General features: G+C 34.2%; 1 protein-coding gene across 2 annotated transcripts in view; it reads left to right on the top strand.

Annotated features, from left to right (window-relative positions):
- Positions 1–20450, top strand: part of LOC132548192 (stAR-related lipid transfer protein 3-like) — a 36359-nt gene that overhangs the window by 15139 nt on the left and 770 nt on the right. The window contains exons 9-13 of one of the 2 annotated variants that reach the window (XM_060212013.1): positions 10842–10906; positions 14519–14680; positions 14807–14902; positions 16006–16190; positions 19177–19270. In XM_060212013.1, the coding sequence (XP_060067996.1) occupies positions 10842–10906; positions 14519–14680; positions 14807–14902; positions 16006–16190; positions 19177–19270 (602 nt within the window). Of the gene's footprint in view, positions 1–10841; positions 10946–14518; positions 14681–14806; positions 14903–16005; positions 16191–19176; positions 19271–20450 lie in introns of both variants that reach the window. The other variant, XM_060212012.1, reaches the window with a different exon arrangement.

Raw genomic sequence — 20450 nt, 5'->3', positions numbered from 1 at the left:
CTGTTGATTGGTGAGGAGACAGTATTGACTGAATCGGACTACCTGCTGATTGGTGAGGAGACAGTATTGACTGAATCGGACTACTGTTGATTGGTGAGGAGACAGTATTGACTGAATCGGACTACTGTTGATTGGTGAGGAGACAGTATTGACTGAATCGGACTACCTGCTGATTGGTGAGTAGACAGTATTGACTGAATCGGACTACCTGTTGATTGGTGAGGAGACAGTATTGACTGAATCGGACTACTGTTGATTGTTGAAGAGACAGTATTGACTGAATCGGACTACCTGTTGATTGGTGAGGAGACAGTATTGACTGAATCGGACTACCTGTTGATTGGTGAGGAGACATTATTGACTGAATTGGACTACCTGTTGATTGGTGAGGAGACAGTATTGACTGAATCGGACTACCTGTTGATTGGTGAGGAGACAGTATTGACTGAATCGGACTACCTGTTGATTGGTGAGGAGACAGTATTGACTGAATCGGACTACCTGTTGATTGGTGAGGAGACAGTATTGACTGAATCGGACTACCTGTTGATTGGTGAGGAGACAGTATTGACTGAATCGGACTACTGTTGATTGGTGAGGAGACAGTATTGACTGAATCGGACTACCTGCTGATTGGTGAGTAGACAGTACTGACTGAATCGGACTACCTGTTGATTGGCGAGACATACAATTACTATCAGCCTATTGATATCAGATGGCAAAATCGGTACTGAAATCTAACAAAAACTTGAGGAGACGTGGAAGCAGAACTTACAATGTGCCACAAATAAAACAGTGGAAACCAACTTAAGGGAACAAATGGCAAAAGGATATAAAACTAAAGTAACTTCAGAACTGGTTAGGACTGAAGGGATGTTAAAACAGGAGAAAATTGAATGCAGGAACGAAGAGACAAGAAAGAAAAAATATATTTACTGATGTCATGAAATAAACAAGAAAAAAGTTACAAAAAAGTTACAGGAATTTGATACAAATATGTACATACATTCCATTCCCTTTGGCTTACTGTCCTGTAAAAACCCCAACCCTGACTTTGAGTCAGGAATAATATGTCTCCCAACCCCCAACCCTGCCCCCACCCCCCACCCCCACTGCTTATCTGCAGAAATATGAAAATAGGGTTAGATTATATATAACATGCTGAATTTGCTCATGCTTCTGAAAATAAGCAAATAAGAGGAAAACAAACATATAGTAAAATACACATGATCAGCTGTTTATAAAGATGGATTATCTGTTGAACAATCTACAAAGTACATCAATTAAATTGCTATCAGCTTTTACCTTATACACAGTTTTACTATCACTAAGTAATAATAAAAAGTCTTTTATGATGATAAAAATTAAACTAGTAACATGACCTTAGATGTTTACAGTTCATTGAAGCCCTCTGTCTAAAATTACATGGTTTTTTGGTCGGGATTTTCTCAAAGTATTGAATTCCTGTTCTGCAGAATTTTGAGATCAAGTCAATGCTTTGCAAATCATATTTAAGGTTAAGCTTCTGCATAGGAAATGTGACATGACATACCATTTCTAAATTACATGGTTCAATGGTTCATTACTCTTGTATTGTTTAGTTGCTATGAACACATATATGTCATTAGAAACCGTAGTTCACCTGTACCGACCGCCAATAGTGTCAGAAACTAGTGCCTTATTGTTACACTCTTAAATACTCGCTCATGATTTAGGAATAGTGACTGATATGCCCAGTAGACTTGTATTTATATATTCAATGGTTTAAATCACTTTTGTAGTACTACTAAGTAGCAACATGTGAAGTGTTGAAATACCATTTCTCCTTGTTTTCTCTTATACAAATGGATCAGAAAATTCTGTCCCTTAAATGGGACATTATAATGAAACAAAACAATGTTAAGAATTTAGATTCCAAATTTTTGTTTTGTAGTGAAAAGATCTTTAAAGAAAATGAACATTGTCCCATTTTCCAATACTTTAAAAGATAATTGTACAGATAAAGTATTAAAACATAGTTCTGGAATATAAAAAATGTAGTTCTAGAATATAAAATATTGATAAAGAAATTAACCAGATAGTTAAACATATTGAAAACTAAAGAAGGAAATATCTGGGACTCTTAGTGTTGTTATGATTAATAGCATCATAAAATTCTCTGTCATTTATGAATGTCAATTTGGTAAAGAAGATTATGAGTGTATTATCGAATGTATAGCTTAAGGCCTACTTCACTAGTGTGATTTTAATTTAGTTCCAATAATTGATAAATTGGTAGGTAGAGATTCTTTTGAAATGTTTACATTTCCTGTCTCGCAGTATAATGCATTAATGGACAAGGAACAGACAAATGAATTGCTGTCACTTCCAGAAAATATTCAACTATTCAAAATATTGTATTTTTTTTCTATGGACAGTTATTTGGACTTTAGTAAATTGCTGATAACATTTTCAAAAAATACACAAACAAGAATGTTTAATAGGTTATTTGATAGGACTTCCAGGTGTTGGGGGGGTGGGGGGGGGGAGGGGCTAACTGTTACACAGATAATAGTTGATGCTGGTATGTAGTAGACTGTTCCATACCATACATACCATAACTATCCTGGGAGTGAAGCTCTTGCTTTTTGACCTTCAATTCACTTTTTTTTGTCCTCCATTGGTATTGTATTGTATGGTCCTACACATTGGTATTGTATTGTATGGTCCTACACATTGGTATTGTATTGTATGGTCCTACACATTGGTATTGTATTGTATGGTCCTACACATTGGTATCATATTGTATGGTCCTACACATTGGTATTGTATTGTATGGTCCTACACATTGTATTGTATGGTCCCATACATTGGTATTGTATTGTATGGTCCTACACATTGGTATTGTATTGTATGGTCCTACACTTTGTATTGTATGGTTCTACACATTGGTATTGTACTGTATGGTCCTACACATTGGTATTGTATTGTATGGTCCAACACATTGGTATTGTATTGTATGGTCCTACACATTGGTATTGTATTGTATGGTCCTATACATTGGTATTGTATTGTATGGTCCTACACATTGGTATTGTATTGTATGGTCCAACACATTGGTATTGTATTGTATGGTCCTACACATTGGTATTGTATTGTATGGTCCTACACATTGGTATCGTATTGTATGGTCCTACACATTGGTATTGATGGTCCTACACATTGGTATTGTATTGTATGGTCCTACACATTGGTATTGTATTGTATGGTCCTACACATTGGTATCGTATTGTATGGTCCTACACATTGGTATTGATGGTCCTACACATTGGTATTGTATTGTATGGTCCTACACATTGGTATTGTATTGTATGGTCCAACACATTGGTATTGTATTGTATGGTCCAACACATTGGTATTGTATTGTATGGTCCTACACATTGGTATTGTATTGTATGGTCCTACACATTGGTATTGATGGTCCTACACATTGGTATCGTATTGTATGGTCCTACACATTGGTATTGATGGTCCTACACATTGGTATTGTATTGTATGGTCCTACACATTGGTATTGATGGTCCTACACATTGGTATTGTATTGTATGGTCCTACACATTGTATTGTATGGTCCTACACATTGGTATTGTATTGTATGGTCCTATACATTGGTATTGTATTGTATGGTCCTACACATTGTATTGTATGGTCCCATACATTGGTATTGTATTGTATGGTCCTACACATTGGTATTGTATAAAGTATTTCAAATTTTGATTTGTGAAGTAGTATTTAATTGTAACTTTATCAAAAAGTACAGATATACTGTTTAAAGTATTAATATAACAGTATTCTGACTTTATTGAAAAAGTACATATATTTGATATTTGTTTATGTTGATATCATTAATTTAAATGTAAATAAAAACGGGGAATTGAACCCAGAAAGTGAATGGAGAGTGCATTACCAGTGCACCACTTGACCACCAATTAAGTAATTTTATCAAAGGAGGAACCAGACTTTGGTAATTAAAAGAAGGAAAATTTAGAAGTTATAATAAAACAAACAGATACATGGTATATGAAATGTATACATTCCAGACAAAAAACCTGATTTCCTCTGTGAACTACTGCTTAGCTGTACATATTGACCAGGTAACTGGCTATACTGTGTGACTAGCCACAGTATTGGTATAAAGGATTTAAGTCTAAGCCACCTTGTCTGTCAGTCAATGAAGTTTCAGATCATTTACACCTAGTCATCTCTGGGGACTGGGAAATGATTTATAAACTGTGAGCTCGTAGAATCAATATTCCAGGATATATACAGACTGACCCTGATAAAGACAATACTTGAAACCAATAGATATGGTTCAATGATTAGGAAGAAAATAAGCAATAGAAATTATTTCAGACTGCAATAATTATTTTTCATTCTGTAATTGCCAGAAGGAAATTCATGAAGAAATGAGGGAGGAAGGGATGAGAGATACAAAGATCTTGATAAATAATTTCATCTGTAATTTTAACCTTAATATCTTAATTCTTTGAAATTGGATTTGTGCTTGTATATTTGTGTTATATTGGAAGTGAAGTTAGTGTAAATAGGATGATTAATTATTATGATTAAGTAAGTAAACAATATTTTATTCATGCCACATGTTACCCAGGTTATAGAATCTGTATATGGTGATCTAGAAAGTCAGTCCACTGCTCATGAATATGTATAAAAGACTCTTCATTTTCTAAGCGAGTCTATAAAAGGTTATTTCAAAAGAATTCACTGAAGATCTACTCTTCAGATATATATGTTGTCAAGTAAATAGGTACTGTATATATCAACAAATGATGTAAATATAGGCTTTACTAATCTATTGACCTCATATGTAAATATCATTGGGGTCAACTTGACTCAATGGGCCAACACCATGTGTCATTCTATTAATAGTATGGGGTGATCTCCCTGGTTCTATTCACTACCTGAGATTTGTAAATACTGATTGTGACGTGTTTAAACTCATGGTGTGGATACTAAAACTACACACAGAAATCACGGCTGATGAATAGTCTCAGTGTTACACAATCTAAACACTACCTTGTGACCTACTAATAACAGTGCAGTACAACCTATCCTATCTGGGATGTAAAAAACAAGGAAGGCTTATGTACAACTACCGCTACTGGTTAGCATATTTACAGTCATATAGGCCAAGCCACTCATCAGGCCTACATGGACTTTAAAAAATCACAGAACAAGACTGGCCAGCCTGCTAGGTCACCTGGGCAAAAATTCAAGTTTGTGGTCATTTGAATTGACTGGACTAATGGCTGGATAGCTATGATTTACGGCACTGCAGTGGTTTTAATATCAGTTTTAGTTTTACTGGTCTGTACAAAAAATGTGAGCTATCATTGATGTATCCTAGATTTTGATTCTGTGATATCAAATGATCATCTCAGGTTTGATGTGAAGAATACTCAGGTTTATATGTCATTTTTTGTAATTTATTGACAGTGTTTTTGGCTTTTTAGATATATAGTATATTTTAATATGATACAGCATATATTCTTTACAAAAACATTTTGATAGGACTTTTATTTTCAATGCCACAATTTAAATTCCTTTCTATGTATCTTTGGTTTTATCTCAGCCACTTGACATTTAGGGAGATTTTGTACTTGGAGGTTTAGATCTGTTTGCTTGGAAACTTTCGATTACCAACTGAATTTGTAACTTACAATTACAATTATTTACAAGCTGGATTTATAATTTATGACTGCAATCACTTACGAGCTGGATTTAAAACACGACTACGTTAACCATTAAGAACAATCATGGCACTGCAGATTGAAGCAGGTTTAGCTAAAGTGTCTGGATTATTTAAGAAAAAGAAAGGGAAAAAATCACACAGGAATTCCAGCCAATCCCAAGGTAAGGAAATTTAATGTTGCACATGTTTTATTGAGGTTTTTGTGGATTTGGTCAAAAAGTTTTATAATTGTGACAAGGTGAAAATATTTCTCATACATTCTTTTAATTTTAATTAAGAAAAACTTAATTACAGAAAAAGGAATCTTTATAGAACTTAAATGATGTGAGATCTTGGAGATACCAATGTAGCTTAGATATTTGTTTTAAAATATCTTCTTGTCACACATACTCCCTGTAAACTACATGGATTATGTGTGAAACAGCTGATATAGACCTGAACAAAGTTGTACAACAGCACAAATCTGTACAGGAGATTGTAGGATGGTCCTACAGATAGTTTGGATGGCTTAATAGAATTTCATAGCAGATGTAGTCTGATCTGCAATAGAGTTGTCACTGACTTCAGTGAAAATCAGATGGTTGTTGTTTGTTTGTATTCAAATCAACTGATAATGTATACATCCTATTGGCTTTAATTGACTTTATCACAGTGAATACCCCGTAATTGGTTGTGACTTTATCACTATTTTGAACACATGATTGATCGTGACTGTTATCACTGTTGCAACCACACAAGTCTTACATTTAGTTAAGGCGTACATTTTGTCGTTATAGCCAAATGCAGGAATGAGCATGCTCATTATTGACCAAATCTTTATCTTTATTGGGTTTGTAATATACAACATGACAAAGCAGTTTCTAATTTACTTTCGAGTAAATAATGAAATAACAGTCATTTCAATTTACATATAAGGTGTAAATGATAATCATTTTGGCTCTTTACTTTTGTAAACCTTAAATTAAAAATAAACATGAATCAGAAAATGTATTACTTTTGGGATAATCTGATTGAAGTCTTAATTTTGATTAAATTATATACTGTGTGTGTTTTTCAACCATGTCACTAACAGGTACTCTGTACATAGTTTCATGGATTTGTTTGTTGTTGTTAATAGATATATGTGTCTACCACTTGGACCTTTTAATGTTAGTACATGTAACAGGTCCTTAGGTGAGCTATATATGGTAAACACAAGTAGTAAATGGAGGGTTTTGTATTAGTACTTCTATCAACTTTTGAGCACATATTCATACGTCATCAAATAACATCATGTTATGAATATAGTTTTATTTATCTAAGATATATAATTCATCTTAGATATATTTATCTTCATTTAAAAAATGAAGATATTAAAAAGAAAAAAAACAAACTTTTGAGTTGACTATACTTTGCATATTTACAGGAACTTCTATGCTATTAAAGCCAATTGTCTCCCTGGGAAAGTCAGTCCTTGGGGCCAGCTTATAATTACGTCACATGTCTGACCCAAGCTTAACTATATACATTCAGGAACTTTCTACCTGTAGTCAGCGTGTCCTAATGTATGTTTTAATACACAATATGAACCATTTTTTGAAAATGAAAAAAACTCTTTATGTATGTTACTGTTAAAAGGATTTTACTGTTTAATTGTAAATTTATTTTATAGAAAAATAAGAATTTTACTACAGGAAGTGTTTTAATACTTAAAATGTTGTTTTGGAGAATAAAAACATCAATTCTAGAGTGAAGTTTGTGTTGAGGACACGATACATAGATGGGCTTGTATTTGGATGGTGTGTCTACATGTCCGTTCTTCTACCTTGTAGAATTTCCTTATATTTTGATATTGACTTTGATTTCCTTAGGATTTTCCTGGTGTTGTATTTTGATGCTGTGCGATATTTTATCTTTTTGATTCATTTCGATGAAACTTTACATAAAATTTTATGGATGGCAAAGTTTGCTGCATTTGTGCTATCTACTAGACTTATCATATGTAAGAGATTAGATGGGGACTTACACTCAGGTCTCACTTGAGTAAAGCTGACAGGTCAATGGTGATAGAGATATGTCAAGTGTGGCTTTACATTTCTGATACTTTCTTCAATTTTCCAGCACAGGAAGATACTTGTAATATTTCCCAGAAGTTGGAAACTAAATGGAAGACTGTTTTTATTAACACTGATGATGTGATAATCAACTGGTTATGAGAAGTTTCCAGTGATATTTTTGTGGTGCACTGACATTATAATTAATGTTCAACAAAAAGCAATTAAAGTTCAGAGGACTTTATTCTTCATTTTCACATAAATTTAATGTCATTATCCTCAAATAAGCCCGGGGGCCAGGCTGTATAAACCTTTACTTACAGTCAGTAGATGGGCATGCTATATGACTAGGATATTGAATTCATATACATTCTCTTTGAAACTGTAATAGATGTGATCGGGGCTTGAGATATAGTCTTATTGCATTCATAAGCAGGATTTTACATACATGTACATTTTTGGAATACTGATATTGTGTCAATAAAAATCTTACAGGGGTTTAAATTAATCAACATATGAAATGAAAATTAAATTCAGTGACTATTTCATAATCATGGATCCTGGTTTTTACAATCAGTAATGAATGATGTTGTTCTGAAGTCTAGGAGCTCAGGTCAGATTTTACTTTGTATTTTCTGGTGGAGCCTAGCGACACAAAAACAACATACCTCCTGGGCAGTTGTACCGTGGACTTACTCTCTATAGACAAAATTGACTATAGAAGTTATCAGTTATAGTAAGAGGTCTTAAGACTTGTAAGTGACATTGTATAAACATTCAAGCCAACATATACCTGAAGGAGTGTCCAAGTGTTGATTTTTGTTTAATCACTCAAAGCTAATATAGTCTTTTAAAAAAAAATACTCAAAGACAGGTCTTTTAATGCTAGTGAGAAGATTGGCAATTTGCATTCTCTGTGTATCTTCATGCAACATTGATTAACATTGAATGTGCAATAATAGACATTAAGTAATAAAAAATGTGGCCGAGATGCCAGACCTTAAATGACCATAGCTGTTGATGTGGCATAAACATTATTACGGGGTAAACAAAACCTAAACACACTCTGAATTATGATGTCAGTAGGTTTATCAAGTTTAATACTTGGATCGTAGTGACTTTGTTAAGAATGTATCAGCTTGGCCTAATTTACAACATTCAGGATTTACCATTAACAACTGGAAAATATTTACCAGTTACCAAAATTGTGATGAAACTCAAAATCAATGAAATAAAGTAAAACAAGAATGAAAGAAACATACACAATAACACTTTATAATTGCAAAAGTGAAATGACAATAGTTATTTGTACAAAGTTAAGTATCAATGATTCATTCATAACTGATATTAAGATGAAAGTTTAGTATTGTGAAATAGTTAATAAAAAATTGTATTGATTGAGTCAATCTGGTATGTTAATTTATCTATAATGTAAAGGACATACCCAGGATATATATATATATATATATATTTATGATTTCATAATCATCTGAAGTCAGTATAATTGTAATATCCTTGTCACAATGACAACTGGCAGTTGTTGATGATATATTCATATAAATAATTGATTGTTGATAGAAAAAGAAGGAAAAAATAAAGATGTTTCTTTCAAAAACATTGTTTTCCAAATCCTGACCAATACAACAATTATGTTATGTAAATATTTGTAAAATTCTCTTTATATTTTTCATCAATTTTCCTTTGGTTGATATATGATTTGTGGGAGATTTTGTCTTGGTATTCGAAGTATTTCCTACACACAGCTGTGTGTACAGCATACGTTTTGAGCTGTTGATTAAATAATAATCTTATGGTCTTGCTTTGAGTTTGTGTATTATTGTGTAATGCCATTCCATTGTTGTGTAATGGTATATACTGTTGTAGGTATGAGTGATCTAATGTCTCACTCTGTCTCCTAGTCAGACTTTAAAATGACTTTGTCGTGCTGCCAGACTTGTACATACATCTATGATGTTCGATACACACTAAAAAAATACTTTTTGTTATGAAAAAAATGGTAATCATTCAACCTAGTAGATGTTACTAAGACATAATGTACTATAAATTGATTCAGTTAAAATTTTAAAGATTTATTTATAAAACCTAGCTGTAAATAAAGATATAAGGTAAAACAAAATCTTTCATGAATATTCATTGAAAAGTTTATGAAATTAATGCGTTCTTTAGTAAGTAAAGTATGTGTGTATACTACAATTTTTGCATTTTCCAGTTGTAACACTTCTCTGTTAGGACAACTGTCAGCTCAATATGGGAATTTTACCAAGTGTTGATTTTAGACGTATTTGGTATACTTGAATTTCCACCTCATTTTTTCCTTTGGTAAGAAAAAAAAAACTTTGTAACGGATTATGGTCTTTCTGAAAAATTTAGTGCTAAGAAAGCAGGAAGTTTTGAAGCAAAGGATATCTCTCCTGGCGACATTTTATATCAAATAATACATTCCTTTTAGTATAAATGTCATTTGTTTATATGATAATGTGATATAAACTGAAACGTGACATTAACAATGCAGGTTGTCAAATATAAAAATAATCACTTATAGTGTCAGATTAAAGGTTATATACATTTAAGAAATTATTTTTATGAAGCCTGACTTCAACTTTTACATAAACCTTGGAAATGTAGGTCACATAGACACTTTTCCAACGGCGCTTTGGTTTGCTGTTTTATATCATGCAACATTATTGGACCCCAAAGTCCTTTATAATTTTTATAGATCTTCATGTGCACACATGATCTTCAACCAGTTAGCGTTAGAATGTATTATGAGTTTATGTGTGATTGTGATACAAAAGATATATAATGCAAACGTGACTTCATGCAATAAAAATGTATTGACGCAAATATTGTTAAGGTATTTATTATTGACAAAAAGCAGAATGATATTAAGTGGATTTCACTGTGCCACCCTTTACAACAGTCCTTTGCCAGAGAGTGTGTTATTTTCAACTGTAGAATTGTATTCTTGTTAGATAGAAAGAAAACAAAAATAGAGAATGTTTTTCAAAGAAATATAAAATGCTTTCTTTTCATTGCAGGTTCTGATGACGAGGGGGAACATCGAAGTGGATTTCAGACGCCACGTCGAGGTCACAGTAGGCAGGCAAGTCAGTCGTCCGTGACTAGTATACTGGGGGCCCGGGTATGTGATTATCTTCTGTCTCCACTCACAGCTTCTCTCTATCCAACCTTCCTTTCCTACACTCCTATCTAAACTGCTTTGTCTTCCACGGAAAACCCTCGGAAGGATTTTTCCCAATCATTGTGGAAGGGAACATGGCGAAAATATTTATAGCATGAAAAATACATATATCTGTGAATCAGATAAAGTTGATCTATATTGATCTTCATTGTTAACAGATAACAACTACTTCTGTCAAGGGGAGTTGATGATGCGTGCGTTGGAAAGTCTTCCTGTCTGGTTATAATACATATCAGATTTTAAAGAATGCTATTAATCAAATTGAATTCAATAAGAATAGAGCATAAAATCGAAGATATTTTCTTTTTAGAGTTGATTTTTTTCTTTTCTTTTAAACACCAAACAAGCGTTTTTGCTGTATGTAAAATGAATATTCACCTACCCTGCTAGAGGGATTGATTTTCACACCACTATAAAACACAATAGACATATTCACTCAATAATTGTATTTTTCGCACAATCTATCATCTCACCTCTCTGCAAAGAACATTTTTCCTGAAATCAAAAGCTATATAGTGACCTGCTTATCGAAAGCTAAGTAACATAAGAACATTTGATGTGAAATTAACATTGCCCCGAAATTTCAGATGTCCATTTCAAAGACTTGAATTGATTGACTGAATAGAGACATTTAAATTCCAGATATGCAAAAATATTATGTGAAATGTAACAGTTTGGAAATAAAGTTGAAATATTTAGACATGTATATTGTTGGAAAACATTGTCCTTGTAATTGTCTTTGAAGCTCTTTTAAAACAATTTGAAGTATGTGTAACCTGAATATCAGGACCAAGGATCGAAAAACCGTTATAAGTGTAATGTACATACACTTTAGTAAAAAGTGTTTATGTCATTAACTTACTACTCTGAATGGCCTTTTGTAAAGACCGTTCACTTTTCCAAATTATTGGTTTTTGGGTCAATGATATTCTAAAGCCTACTGCTTTTTGAATTCTTACACTCAGATTTATAAAGCATGGTCAGTTTCATTAAAATTTGAATTGCTGATATTTGAAAAAAATTTCAAATACAAAATAAAATATCAATGCATAATGGATACAACAAATTGACAAGATTTTCACAAAATCATGGAAAGATAGATTTTTTTTGTCTGTAAGAAGTTTGAAATAGAAATTTTGATATGTATTAAGCATGATATTTGAAATAGCTATACATGTTCTATACTGTTTTCATTGATCTTCAAGTAGAAATTTATAAAAAAAAAAAAAAAGTTTTCACAAGAATGACCTAGATAGGTTTTTAGGTAAATATGGATCTTTAAAAGGCTAGATGAAAGGTCTACAGAATGATTGGTATTTAATCCCCTACTGCTAGTTCTAATCAATAGTATGTTTATTAAAGAAGAAAAATCTATAGACACATACCAGGGTATGTATGTTAGGTAGAGAAATCAATACATTTGATTGGCTGGAGGGGTTTGATAATAAACCACCACAGTGTACCCCCTTTCATGTTGTAACTCACTTACTTTAGATTTTTGTTGAATTTAACAGTCATATAATGGTGATTTGCATTTTGAAATTATGTAAATCTGTAAATACATCTGAAAAACAAAAATAAATCTGTTTGAAGGCCTGGGAATGATGATTATTGCTTGTAATCAAAGCAAAGTCTCTATGAAAGCTGCGATGAAGTTATTTATGATATGTAAGCAGGGTACATGTATACAAATTAAAAATTCCAGTGATTACGTTTATTAAGTCTCAATATCTTTATTGATTGGTGGCCCAAAGAGTTTTCTTCCACATCTACGATAAGTAGTTTCTGTTCTGTATTATTGAATCACGTTAATGGTTGAAGTTGCCTGGATACTAATGAACTTTGTTTAATAGAAATGGATATAAATATCGATATGGTCTCCTGAACACTGTCGTGTACATTGAAAATCAAGCTTTCATAAGCACTTTTGACCTAGAACATCTTTGTAGGTGGTGTAGAATTTTAGCAGTGCATATGAACTTGCTAGTATATCATTTTTTTTTTTTTTTTTCTTACAAAATATTTTAGGTCTTTGATTTTCAATTTTTCAACATGACAGCATTTTTAAAGGAAAAGAATTCAACATATGTCTGATATAACCATGTTCTAATAACTTATATAGTCATGTGGTGTGTATTAAATTGTTGTTTCAGCTGGTACATCAAAGTGGCTTGTCTTTCAAAGATTTTTAAAGGAAAAATATCTCTTACAACAATTTTTATTAAAAAGTAAAGGAATTAAGCTAACAAATCTGCAAATGAGCAAAACATTTGTTTAAGATCTTTTTGATATAAAAGTGTTGTCAGCTTCATGAGAAATATATACTGAGTTCATCAAAAATGTGCAGTTTAACATTCTTCTCCTTACCATAAACAAAATGTTTATCAACACACTGCTCACTACAACCTATTTGCATTTGATACCAATTTTATAATTAATACTGTGCAAAATTAATTTACAAGTAGAGGTGCATTATTTCCTGAAGCAATTAAATTTTCTTTTTTTATTGGTATGCATCTGATCACAGACCCTGTACTGGGTATACTATGATAGGTAAAGAAAGCTTATGTGCCTCTAGCTGATAATCCCATTTTGAGAAGTGTTTACCATATTTAATGTATAAAACACAAGTTTTACACTGTCTTTAGTCTTTTTCTGCTGAAAAGCTTTAAAGAAAATGTTTGCTTTTTTCCTAAAATCTTATCATGGTTATTTGCTTCTACTGTGATTGATGCTTTTCAATAAATCAAGATAATTCCAAACGTTGAACTGATCTAGAATTGAGCTAATTCTTTGTGTGACTGATGTGACATACAGGTTGGATCTACCTGCTGTTGAACCTAATACTAGTACAAGTCTTATGTACCCATCATACTGTCCAATTACCACATACTTCCTGGTACTAATATCATAGCTTCAGGTCACTGGTTCAAGAGCTGAGAATATCGTACCATGTGTGAGTTACTGGTAATGTAATATGCTATATGTTGTAAGGATTTGTCAGCTCTGTTAATTGACCGATCTGGTTGCCAGAAGTATTTATATATTTCAAGTGATTTTAATCACAAGTAATAATATTATTGTAATGATATTTCTAGGTAAGGAAATTGGTGTTTTATACTGTAATCTACACAGCCCAGTGCCCCTGAAACATTGTTAGATGTCCCTGTGTTTTTATTTCCCAAGAAATAAAGATTAAAAAAAAAGGATTCTCAATGTTCAATATCATGTTACACAGCTGTGAACCACAGTCAAAAATGTATTGACCTACACTGTACATGTTTAATGAAAAAGAAATTGAAAGAGTCAAGGGTAGATAATTTAATGAAAAATGGTGTATGACCATTAAGGATGAGAGCCAGTTATATTTTATAATAATACCTTTATTTCATCTTTATTGAAAACAACTCCCAAAGTTTATGGTTAAGAGTTGAAATGAGAAGCTTTTCATGGAAAATCCAAAAAAAAAATTCATCAAAACCTCTGTTAACAAATTTTGTTTTTTTTTTACAGGAGCAGGACTTTGTGAGACAAGCACGGGAAGCGATGGACATTACCTTGGAGATGATGAACCTGGAAGATGGATGGAAGCTACAGGTTGGCGATAATCTGGAAAATGGCATCGTACACAGTCAGTACTTCAAAAAGTACAACAGGAAAATATTCAGACTACAGGTATGTATCCTATACAAACATAAAGAGTTTTACTTCTGATAAAATACTGTGTAGGTTTCATGGCCAGTCCCTGATTGAACAAAATTTTGTTTAATACAGATTTTATTTTTATTTTTTTCTCTGCAGGCCATCATGAATATGGATCCTAAAAGAATATGGGAGGAATTAGCCTATGGAACAAACAACTCACCTCAGTGGAATCCCACTCTGGTAGAATGTAGAGTAAGTACCAGGTAGAACGTAGAGTGAGTACCAGGTAGAATGTAGAGTAAGTACCAGGTAGAATGTAGAGTGAGTACCAGGTAGAATGTAGAGTAAGTACCAGGTAGAACGTAGAGTGAGTACCAGGTAGAATGTAGAGTAAGTACCAGGTAGAATGTAGAGTGAGTACCAGGTAGAATGTAGAGTGAGTACCAGGTAGAATGTAGAGTGAGTACCAAATAGAATGTAGAGTGAGTACCAGGTAGAATGTAGAGTGAGTACCAGGTAGAATGTAGAGTAAGTACCAGGTAGAATGTAGAGTGAGTACCAGGTAGAATGTAGAGTAAGTACCAGGTAGAATGTGGATAAGTACCAGGTAGAATGTAGAGTGAGTACCAGGTAGGTAGAATGTAGAGTGAGTACCAGGTAGAATGTAGAGTGAGTACCAGGTAGAATGTAGAGTGAGTACCAGGTAGAATGTAGAGTGAGTACCAGGTAGAATGTAGAGTGAGTACCAGGTAGAATGTGGATAAGTACCAGGTAGAATGTAGAGTGAGTACCAGGTAGAATGTAGAGTGAGTACCAGGTAGAATGTAGAGTGAGTACCAGGTAGAATGTAGAGTGAGTACCAGGTAGAATGTGGATAAGTACCAGGTAGAATGTAGAGTAAGTACCAGGTAGAATGTAGAGTGAGTACCAGGTAGAATGTAGAGTGAGTACCAGGTAGAATGTAGAGTGAGTACCAGGTAGAATGTAGAGTGAGTACCAGGTAGAATGTAGAGTGAGTACCAGGTAGAATGTAGAGTAAGTACCAGGTAGAATGTAGAGTGAGTACCAGGTAGAATGTAGAGTAAGTACCAGGTAGAATGTAGAGTGAGTACCAGGTAGAATGTAGAGTGAGTACCAGGTAGAATGTAGAGTAAGTACCAGGTAGAATGTAGAGTGAGTACCAGGTAGAATGTAGAGTAAGTACCAGGAGGGGATGTGAATCCTTTGTAGTGAAATATATATATTGATGTTGCATGCCTTGTTGTTACTTAATTGACTTGGTTTATATGATCATGCTGTATAATTATAGATAAAGAATTAAAATATCCTCTTTTTCTCTGTTTTTTTCACAACAGACACTTGAAACCATAGACGATAATACAGAGATTAGCTACAATATTGCTGCTGAGGCAGCAGGTGGATTAGTTACCGCCCGTGACTTTGTCAATGTGCGTTGCTGGGGCGTAAGGAATGGTGTCTACCTCAGTTGTGCATGTGGAACAACATATGCAGATATGCCTCCTCAGAAAAAATATGTCAGGTATTGTTTACATATATTTACATTGATATTGTATAGATGTATACTGCTTAGAGATTGATGGAGATTTAATCTGGCCCACAAAGTATTTCATATGTTTTGGCTGCTATGGTGTCTTATTTTGATTTGAAACACAAAGTTGTTGGTGAAACCTAATCTAGAACTGCCTAGCTTAATTTACATTTTAAGTTTATTTACATGTAAGGGTACATATTTTTAAAAAATGCTATAATGCTGTAGGTATTAAGTGACATTGGAAGTCCTATTTTTATCACAATGTTTGTTTAATTGACTTTTTTACATAAATTACAGATAAGTATTCTTTTTCTTTATTGTTTCAAGTACTTATGCTTTTTTTTTTATACTTAAAAGCTTTGAGTTACTTTGTTGTCAAAGTTTCAAGTATAATATTTACTCAAAAAAAACAAGAAAAAGGAAAGAAATACCCCTAGCATACTGAGGGAGATTTCAGATATCTCGTTCACCATCATCAGGTATTGTAAAATCAGTCATTTTTACGGGGGGTTATTTTCTATGAATTCACGGGTGCTCTGATTCCACAACTTTATATGTCCACAAAAAGATAAGCAGATAACATGATCTTCAGTACAAAAAGATTTACGGCATTATAAATAATCCACAAAATTTAGTGCCAATAAAAAGGAATATTTTCATAAAACAACAAAACTTACAGAAGTATTATTCACAGTATGTTCAGTTCAATTGTGAAGATGGTCTGTATGAAGCGTCCCTTGGAGAGTGAAAGCCACTAATTCAAGTTGTTCTTTAGTATCTTTTTATGTCTATATAATTTGATGTAGATTGACTCGTCTTACCAGGCTCAAGGTAATAACACAAAATATTGCTAACCTAATTCATCCTACAATTATCCCAGTGAGCCAACATTGTACTTCTGACTCAAAGTCAGGGGGTGGGATTATTACAGGGCAATAAACCCAGTGAGCCAACATTGTACTTCTGACTCAAAGTCAGGGGGTGGGATTATTACAGGGCAATAAACCCAGTGAGCCAACATTGTACTTCTGACTCAAAGTCAGGGGGTGGGATCATTAAAGGACAATAAACCCAGTGAGCCAACATTGTACTTCTGACTCAAAGTCAGGGGGTGGGATCATTAAAGGACAATAAACCCAGTGAGCCAACATTGTACTTCTGACTCAAAGTCAGGGGGTGGGATCATTAAAGGACAATAAACCCAGTGAGCCAGCATTGTACTTCTGACTCAAAGTCAGGGGGTGGGATCATTAATGGACAATAAACCCAGTGAGCCAACATTGTACTTCTGACTCAAAGTCAGGGGGTGGGATCATTAAAGGACAATAAACCCAGTGAGCCAACATTGTACTTCTGACTCAAAGTAAAGGGGATGGGATTATTACAGGGCAATAAACCCAGTGAGCCAACATTGTACTTCTGACTCAAAGTCAGGGGGTGGGATCATTAAAGGACAATAAACCCAGTGAGCCAACATTGTACTTCTGACTCAAAGTCAGGGGGTGGGATCATTAAAGGACAATAAACCCAGTGAGCCAACATTGTACTTCTGACTCAAAGTCAGGGGGTGGGATCATTAAAGGACAATAAACCCAGTGAGCCAACATTGTACTTCTGACTCAAAGTCAGGGGGTGGGATCATTAAAGGACAATAAACCCAGTGAGCCAACATTGTACTTCTGACTCAAAGTCAGGGGGTGGGATTATTACAGGGCAATAAACCCAGTGAGCCAACATTGTACTTCTGACTCAAAGTCAGGGGGTGGGATCATTAAAGGACAATAAACCCAGTGAGCCAACATTGTACTTCTGACACAAAGTCAGGGGATGGGATTATTACAGGGCAATAAACCCAGTGTGCCAACATTGTACTTCTGACTCAAAGTCAGAGGGTGGGATCATTAAAGGACAATAAACCCAGTGAGCCAACATTGTACTTCTGACTCAAAGTCAGGGGGTGGGATTATTACAGGGCAATAAACCCAGTGAGCCAACATTGTACTTCTGACTCAAAGTCAGGGGGTGGGATCATTAAAGGACAATAAACCCAGTGAGCCAACATTGTACTTCTGACACAAAGTCAGGGGATGGGATTATTACAGGGCAATAAACCCAGTGTGCCAACATTGTACTTCTGACTCAAAGTCAGAGGGTGGGATCATTAAAGGACAATAAACCTAGTGAGCCAACATTGTACTTCTGACTCAAAGTCAGAGGGTGGGATCATTAAAGGACAATAAACCTAGTGAGCCAACATTGTACTTCTGACTCAAAGTCAGGGGATGGGATCATTAAAGGACAATAAACCCAGTGAGCCAACATTGTACTTCTGACTCAAAGTCAGGGGGTGGGATCATTAAAGGACAATAAACCCAGTGAGCCAACATTGTACTTCTGACTCAAAGTCAGGGGGTGGGATCATTAAAGGACAATAAACCCAGTGAGCCAACATTGTACTTCTGACTCAAAGTAAAGGGGTGGGATTGTTACAGGGCAAGGATATGAACATTGGTTTATAAATTTATTAAGCAGCAATGGACATTGGTTGGCTTATTACCAATTTACAAGGCATGGGCTTATAGCTGAAATAAATGTGGTACATTTGGTACATGGAATAAGTAAAATGAGAATTACCCATTTCTGTTAAAGCAGGAAAAAATTTTAATCTTCAGAACAAATCGAATGATGTGAGATTTATACATATATGGTAATATGTGAGAAGATGGGCTATTGAAATAAGGCCACAATTCTAAGTTTAAGGGTGGGCATATTAATTGGAAAATGAAAAAAATATAAATAATGATACTATTAAACAGGATCGGTATATCTGGGCTTATTATCAGGTATATGAAAGTTGTGCTAGATATAGGAATTATGTAAACAGGAGATGTTGGATTGTTATTAAAAGAGATATACAGGCCAATTTGACCTGTTTTGATGATGTTATTTTTAATCCTCACTGTTATCTTTTCAGAGGAGAGAATGGTCCAGGAGGAATAGTGTTGAAGGCTCTGCCAGATGATTCCAGCAAATCTGAACTCACCTGGTTTTTAAATTCAAGTCTGAAGGTAATTTTAGGTTTAATGGAAATATTAGGTGTGTTGCTGTAGATATAGATATTTTCATGGGTTTGTGTTATCAACCCACAATCAATGATGATGGTGGACTATTCAAATTGCTCTGCTTGCTCGCTTTTGTTATCGCTATTTCTTCAGAAGTACTGGAGGGATCTTTCTCAAACTGTATTTGTAGGTTCCCCTTGGACTTTAGTTGTGTGCGTTTGATTTGGGCCTGACGAAAAGAAAAGAAAATGGCCGACAGGCAGCCATCTTGGATTTATCGATGAAGTTTGTTATCCCTATTTTTTGAAAAGTAAGAGTTGGATCTCTCTCAAATTTCTTATGTAGGTTCTCCTTGGTATCTAGTTGTGCCCATGTAGTTTTGCAACTCATCAGAAAAACAAAATGGCCAAAAGGCGGCCATCTTGGATTTTGACTTTGAAAGTTTGTTATCACTAATATCTTGAGAAGTACTTGACGGATTTTTTTTAATTCCATATACAAGCTCCTATTGGTCCTTAGTTATGTCTATTTTAGTTTGGGACTGATCAGAAAAAACAAAATGGCCAACAGGCAGCTATCTTGGATTTTGCCTAGTAAAGATTGTTTATGCTATTTCTGAAGAAGTACTAAATGGATATCTCTCCAATTTCATACCTATGTACCCTTTGATCTCTCCTTGTGCTCATTTGCTTTTGGGACTGTTCAGAAGAAAGAAAACGTCATCCAGGTGGCAATTTTTGATTTGGCAGGTGAAGATTATCATTTGTTTCTGCAAAGGAATGATCATATGTCTTATAATTAAGAGCAAAATGGAAAAGAGAAAAGGAGGGAAAAGATCCAACTGTCAAAGAGCATTTAAAGATCAAACAATGGTGGGTGCCAAGATCCATCAGGGATCTCTTGTTTGTTTGGGTAGGATCTCTAAGTCAGCAGTATGTATTTATAAACTGACTGGCCATAATTTTTGTTTACACAGGGCTGGTTCCCTCAGTGGGCAGTACATTTTTATAAACTGACTCTCCATATTTTTTGTTACACAGGGCTGGTTCCCTCAGTGGGCAGTACATTTTTATAAACTGACTCTCCATATTTTTTGTTACACAGGGCTGGATCCCTCAGTTTGCAGTATATTTCTATAAACTGACTCACCATATTTTTTTGTTACACAGGGCTGGATCCCTCAGTG

The sequence above is a fragment of the Ylistrum balloti genome, unplaced genomic scaffold (assembly GCF_031769215.1).
Source record: "Ylistrum balloti isolate Yb309-2 unplaced genomic scaffold, AGI_CSIRO_Ybal_v1 Utg370006, whole genome shotgun sequence".
Lineage (NCBI taxonomy): Eukaryota > Metazoa > Mollusca > Bivalvia > Pectinida > Pectinidae > Ylistrum > Ylistrum balloti.
Note: the sequence above shows the minus strand (reverse complement) of the source record. Positions and strands in the feature narration are given on the sequence as shown.